General features: G+C 40.5%; 1 protein-coding gene across 1 annotated transcript; it reads right to left on the bottom strand.

Moving 5' to 3' along the window:
- Window positions 1-3,987: 3,987 nt before the first annotated feature.
- Window positions 3,988-6,174, bottom strand: LOC112888152 (subtilisin-like protease SBT1.7). Its single transcript, XM_025954512.1, has one exon. The coding sequence runs from the start codon at window positions 6,172-6,174 to the stop codon at window positions 3,988-3,990; it is 2,187 nt and encodes a 728-aa protein (XP_025810297.1).
- Between the last annotated feature and the right edge of the window lie 1,069 nt (window positions 6,175-7,243).

Genomic DNA, 7,243 nt, shown 5'->3' on the forward strand with positions numbered 1-7,243 from the left:
ATTGGTTTCGCCATTGGGAAAAATTTTGCTGGGAATGCCTTGGTACACTTCTGCCATGTGTCCACTGCACTTCTGTTGGCATAAAACCATTGCTTTGCCTTCCCTAGAAGAGAAAACGGAAATAGTCGGAGTCGAATTGCATCCTGCGTGACTCCCTTCATGACAAAAGTAGTGTAGAGTTCCAGGAATTGTTGGAGATGTGCACTGGCATCCTCATTGGCCTTGCCATAGAATGGGATGACCTGCACCATCATAATGAGACTCGTCATGATCTTGAAATTTTTAGCTCCATTGATGACGGATGGCCCGACTAGGACATTGTCAGCACAGGGAGCAGAGAAATCACGGAGTGTCTTCTGGGCAATGGTGTGAGAAGTTGATGGAGCAATAACGACTGGTTTGGCTGTGGAGAGTGAAATCTGAGGAGGCACGACACGAGGTCGAAATCTTCTCAAATGTGAGTCCGGATCCTGAGTGAAATTTTGGGGCACATCAAAACCAGTCATACACTACCCTGTTTTCACATCAAAGAGAGAGAAAATAAAGCCAAGTTAGCCTGTTTAGATAATGAATACCAACTAAGAGATTAACCAAGAACTTTACCTATTCTTTTAGCTAGTGCCTTCCCCGGTAACAATGCCAAAAATATTTATTTGCATTTCTTAGCATTAGCACCAGGATTGTTAATTCCCGGCAACGGCGCCAAAAATGCTTGTTGGCGTTTCTTAGCATCATCACTAGGATTGTTAATCCCCAGTGATGGCACTAGAATTGCCTGTGGTATTTCTTACATCACAGATAAATCCACAAGTGCATGGAATACCGTTGTATCATTTTACCCGTGAGTAATCTCGGGTGTCGTATTTATATTTCCATAGGGAAGGCGGTGTTTATGCAATTGAATATTTAACCAAGATTTCATCATCAATGATTGCATAAACACTGCAGAAGATAAACTATGCAAGTATATAAATCTAGAAGATAACTCTATTAAAGATATCCAAGAATCACAAAGGAGGGAAAGAGCTAAACCCATATCGAATACTCCAAGGCAACCTCGGGAACCTGAAAAAGAGCTACTCCAACCTAAACTCCACTAGCCTATGGACTAAGCAAGAGAGAAACTTGAGAGAGAACAACTTAGAGGTGTGTATTAATTCTACCCCCTCCCCTTATATTTACAGGTGTGTCCAAGGGGCCGTGCAAATAGCTGAAGCCTTGGAGAACTGACGTTGGGGACCAATGGGGAGGCGCCATGTTGAAGAACTAAGTCGGGTGGAGCTGGGGCTGGTTCGGCCGAACCAGGTTAGGCTCCAACCGGCCTCATCCTTTGCTGAGTGGCTGATAGGTGTGTCCTTAGGTCAGTGGTGCACGGCTTGGCGCTATCGTAAGGCGGTTGCATGTCCTGGTGGGCCCTTTGATCCATGTAAGGCTAAACGATGCATTCTGATTGTTCGATAACTTTTGCCTTGGATTCAAGTGTGTGTTTCCCTCTATTTCTGCTCAAATTCCTGCATAGCACTGATTTCCAAGGGACATGTGGAAATGACATTATTCTAGATAAATATGCATGTAAGAAATGTTAGGTCTCCCAATTTTTTGATCAAATTGATGGTCGAAATTGGTTCGTTGCGAGCGTCAATAATTACCCGCCTCAACCATTATAAAAAATCTAAAGTAACCCCCTAATCTTCGTATAAATTACCCACATATACCATTATAAAAATAATGCAAATACCCCCTAAATTTGCATACAAATTATCCAATTATGTCAATATTAAAAGTTAAAGTAACCCCTATATCTGAATCTAAATTATATAATTATTAAAAAATTAAAATATAACAATATGAAATTCTAAATTACTATTTCTATCATTATTAATATATTATTTATGTTATTATTTATATAAAAATAATACCCACGATATGTGTCACTACATATTCAAGATAAGAATACCAATTCACAGACAAATAGTTGAATTAAATATATATTAAATAAACATGGAGGTGTGATGCAAAATAAAATCTATTGCAACTAAATAATAATAAATATGTATTTTAGAGTATGTGTTAGAATATTTAATAGATGAAAGAAGGTGTGAGATAGATAAATATAATTATTAGCTATAAGTCTTATTTTTATATTAGTTCTAATTAGCTCTTATGAACAATAATTTTTTTCTCACCTGCTACATTCAAAGAAGAGTTCAACAAGAACTTTTAGACGGATGGAATGTATATGATGGGTCCACCGCCATATGAGAATATAAAGACCCATCAAGTTGAATGACCATGAAACCTTGTTTTGGTCTGAGCATATCTGGCAGCATATGCAATGCATGCTCCTTTCCTGCATGACTTTATTTGTTGACACCAAACCAATGTGTGGTTCTCCAAGACATAAAAAATATGACCCAATCTAGGCTTTAGATTGGTCGTGCTGCAGCTAACAGAATATAGTGTCGTTTAAGCTTTAGATAAGTTGTCTATTTCGGATTCGAACTTTTGGTTTTGGCATGATTGTTTTTGGACTTGTTCTTGGAAACTCTTGGACTGGAGTCACCTGATGATATATGGACTAATGTTCTAAAAATTTCTTGAGTATCATATTAGCTTAACATTTTGGAGCCCACAAAATTTTCATGATTTGTATTTCCGCCCAACACTTAGCACAAAGAACTACAGTTCAAATTATCCTTTCATTTATTAAGGGAGCCAGCTCCCTGAACGTTATTTAGTTTAACAGACCTTACAGTCAAATAAACAGTCCAAACCTTGTGGGTGGGTGGATCGGGTACATAACAACAAAACCACTAGACTCCCGATGAAACATCACTTAGTTGTTATTTGACTTTGTGAATGTTAGGACACCTCTTTCTTGACTCGCTTTGCCAACTATGAGACCCTGATGAAAAAAAAGAATTTTCAAAAATATGATAAATTAAATGCTAAAATATTTTGCGGTTTTAACTTTGAGCTTGTTAGAATTGTTCTGGGCCAATATATGGTTCTTGTTTTACCTCTTTTACATGGGTTAGAACCCACGCCTTTACTAGCCTTTTGGAGATTTCTGCTTATAAGACAGTTACCGCTGTGCTCACAATGGATTCTTGGAAAGTTCACTACGGTATGGAGTCTCCTATAAGAACAACTTATGTGAAAACTAGTATCCACGTTGCACCTGAGCTTTAGCTATCCTTGGTACTTCAGAAAAAGAACACGATAGCTACCAAAACGAAACACGGATTAATAAAGATGGCTGCAGAGCGCAGCAGCTGCGAGCACGGATTAATAAAGATGGCTGGAGAGCCCGCGGCCGCAGGGTCATCCCCGGCGGACATTGCGTCGCCGTGGCACACACGGAAGGGGATCCTTATCACAGAAGGTTCGTTACTCGTGGCCGTTCTGCAAATGCTTAACAATACTTTGCTCTGTTGATATGGCCAAAGAATTTCTACAACAAAGGGAGTTAACGAAAGAAGAAGTTGACATGGTTTTCTACAACAATCACACGAAGTTGTCAGGTGAATTGCAAAGTATGAGGTTTCCCTTGCTTTGGGAGCAGCGTTACATTGATGTGCAATTGCATTTACTTTCCAGATGCAAACATGTTAGCACTTGAAAATTTTTGTCTTGCACGTCGTACCACCGCCTTGTGTTTTGTGCAAAGTTATGTGACACGTTATTTTTCTTGACTCCATTCGAACTAAAGTTAATTACAGGCTGCTAGCTACCAAAACGAAACAGTGGGTGAAATCAGCAAGGAACTGAAACGGTCAAAAGTCCACGAAGTCAACTCAGAGACTTCCAAGATTCCAGCGTGCACACGTCGTCCCTCTTAAATTCACTGTTTAAAGCAGTAGAGGCCAGTTGGCCAGTTAAACATGTGCTGTTATAAGTTTGTTTCCATAGAGACATCTAATTTTAGATAATTATTATTAAATAAGTAGGGGACTTCTACTGAAGTCCTATCTTGATGATCTTACATTAGAAAATTACAATGGGGCTCCTCACAACATGCTTGCTAGAGACCCACTTGAAGCTTCCCTCAGCATTCTTAGTTTTGCTAGCATCCCAGCTTAAGCTGACAGTAAATGTTTTACTCTCCTTCTCCTTGGTGAAATCTAGCTTTGTTGGTGACACAGTCGCCTTAACTTCCTTAGGCATGTCAGTCTCAACGGTATAAGATGACACTGCATCACCAACATTTGTGACAGTCCGATTCACAACAAGTTTGCCAGCACTTGCCCTTGTTGCAATCGAAGGGTAGTTCAGCTCAGCTTCAGCTAATTTTGTTCCTTTGCTGCAGACACCCTTCTGATGTGTGATTGTCTCGACTTCAGAATCTGTGTAACCAAGGCCACAGAGATACAAAGTGTATTGCTCCACATCAGTGTCATAGACCAGGCCTGGATTGATAACTTCTGAAGGGTTAACATGTCCGGCCCCAATAGTGAAATGACTAGCCGGATTGAGTTTCTCATCTAGGATAGGCTTCTTGCTATCATATACGACAAAGGCTGTCGTCATGATGGCTGACTTGATCGCCGCAGGTGACCAATCATGATGTGCACTCTTGATAATAGCTGCAATGCCACTAAGGTGAGGTGCAGACATTGATGTTCCAGATATGGAATTGAAGGCCATACCATGTTCATCAACTCTATTCGGTCCTACTTTGAATGGCCATGCTGCAATGACATTCACTCCAGGTCCGATGATATCAGGCTTCAGAATACCAGGGCTTGTTGTACTAGGCCCCCGAGATGAGAAGTAAGCAACTACAGGAGCTGGAGTGGTTCCCAGAGACGTGCCATTGAAAATGATGGAGGCTATTGGCTTGTTGGATGTCTTAATGTACTGCCTGACCGCAGCAGCATCTGGGGAGTTCAGATATGATGCTGGTAGGACATGGGCTGCAGCAAAAGTTGTGTAGCCACTATCCTCAGCTCCCAGTACTATCAACCCAGAACCACCACTATCCTTGATAGATTGTCCAATTTCAACTTGAGATCCTTCAAGTTCACAAGCAACTACTTTTCCAGTGATGTTTTCAGAATCATCAAGTTCAAACATCAGTGGTAAAGAAGCAAGGTTAGATGGTTGGTAGGCTGACTCACCAACAAATGTGCGGCCATTGCCTAGCTTCACAATGGCTTTCATTTGCCGGTCCATTGTGCTTGCACCAACCGTCAGAACCCATGGTTCTTCATTGCTTAGTGTGCTGGGAAGAGGACCAGAATTCCCTGCAGAACAACTCACAAATATCCCCTTCTTCATGGCAGAAAAGGTTCCAATGGCCAAAATGTCTTCATGGAAGGCTTGTGGACGACCGCCGAGTGATATAGACAAGACATCAACATCGTCAGCAATAGCAGCTTCCATTCCTGCAAGTATATCGGAGCCATAGCAGCCCTGCTCATTGCACACCTTGTACATGGCTAGGTGTGCACGTGGGGCCATGCCAGCCGCCGTACCATGGCCACTACCAAGCACACTTGCACCTTGTACAAACCTGCCAGCAGCTGTGCTAGCAGTGTGTGTTCCATGGCCAACATCATCCGTTGGTGCATCAGGATTCTCGCCACCAATCAATGACTTTCCACCAATAAGTTTCTTGTTGCAGTGGGCACTTTCAAACTTGCAGGATCCACGCCATTTAGCAGGTGGTGTGGCCATGCCGGCATCATCAAAAGATGTGTGTGCAAAGTCTATGCCAGTGTCGAGGAGCCCTATGATGATTCCCTCACCCATGCCTAAGGTATTCCAAGCCCCTCCATTTGGCCGTAGGCTAAGGAAATCTGGTGTGTGGGTGGTCAAGAGTGGAATAAGGTTGTCTTGGTACACCATAAGGACCCCATCATTGGTCTTGATGTATTCAGCCTCATCTTTTGTGAGATTCACGGCGAAGCCAAGAATGGCTTCTCTATAGGTGTGTATGAATGGTGATTGAGGCTTGGATCTAGCCATTCCTGGTGGGAGGAATGATCTATACCAGTCCTCAAGGTTCATGGGGCTCATGTCCATGGAAAAGTTGGGAGGAGGGCGCACACGTACAACATATGTGCACCGGCTAGATCCTTCACAGTTTCCATGGGAGATGGTTTCGGTGATGTGAGATAGGAGGCCTATTAGAACAAGGGAGGTCAATAGGAGACTAGAATGCACCACCATGGATGGAAGTTAGAGGACGGAGAAGTTAGGAATTGTGTATACAGAACTTGCTTGCCATTCTATTTATAGGCAACTAGATGAATAAGTAGGTGGGGACCCAATTAATGGCTCACGATATATAAAATTTTATATCAGTATATATTTGGAGAGAATAGTGGGATTTGGCTCAATAAATATTTTCCAATATAATTAGTATCTTTAGTGTTACAGATATGGATGAATTTTTTGTGATATAAAGCATCGAAAGTAGCTAGTATATTTATTGTTACAGACAGATACAGTTGGGTAGTTCGAAATTACTATGAGAAATAATGGTTGTAGGTAAATTTTGTCTTGGTCTTTGAAAAGTTTTGAGAGCCTTGAACGGAATTATTAAATAAGACAAATATAGTTGAGTGTTGCACAGGGAATACAATAGAACCTTATGTGAATATTTATGGTCATGAGAAAGTTTAGTTGTGTGTTATTCTATAGCGAAAAATTTAGTAGAATTCAATGATCATATAGGTAAATATGTGTTGACCAGGTTCTATAAAGTGTACTTCATATGAGTCCCTAAAATATTATGCGAATAGTTATCAACTAGGCAATGGGTTTGGATCTATCGTTAAAACTACTTGTGTATTGGTGACTACGGGTAGCAATTTTTATTATTCTAGAAATGACTTCGTAACAAATGTGGGAATTTATGATTACCGCTGCAGTTGAGTAGTTCTTTGAAATGCCAAAAAAATTATTGCATTATTTATTATAGCATAGGGATACAAGTGGGTGTTGTTAATTGAATATTTTAGACTTTGACATGAATAATTATATGCCCTTGAAAGATTTGGATGTGCATATCATTGTTAATTAAACAAATGTAAAATCTCCGAAACAATTTGATATCACGCAACTACATATAGGGAGAAGAAAATATAGTTTAGTGTAGTTCATATAAATCCCTAAATGTGATGAGAATAGTTATCACCTAGACATTACATAGAGGTGGGTTTGGATCTATTGCTAAAACAAGTGTGCATGATTTGTTTTTGCATGACAGGCTTTCAATTTGAGAAAAATAGACTTA

The sequence above is a fragment of the Panicum hallii genome, chromosome 3 (assembly GCF_002211085.1).
Source record: "Panicum hallii strain FIL2 chromosome 3, PHallii_v3.1, whole genome shotgun sequence".
NCBI classification, from domain to species: Eukaryota; Viridiplantae; Streptophyta; class Magnoliopsida; order Poales; family Poaceae; genus Panicum; species Panicum hallii.

Excerpts from the sequence above, each read along its gene's own strand:
- LOC112888152 (XM_025954512.1), bottom strand. The coding sequence starts at position 6,174 with ATGGTGGTGCATTCTAGTCTCCTATTGACCTCCCTTGTTCTAATAGGC.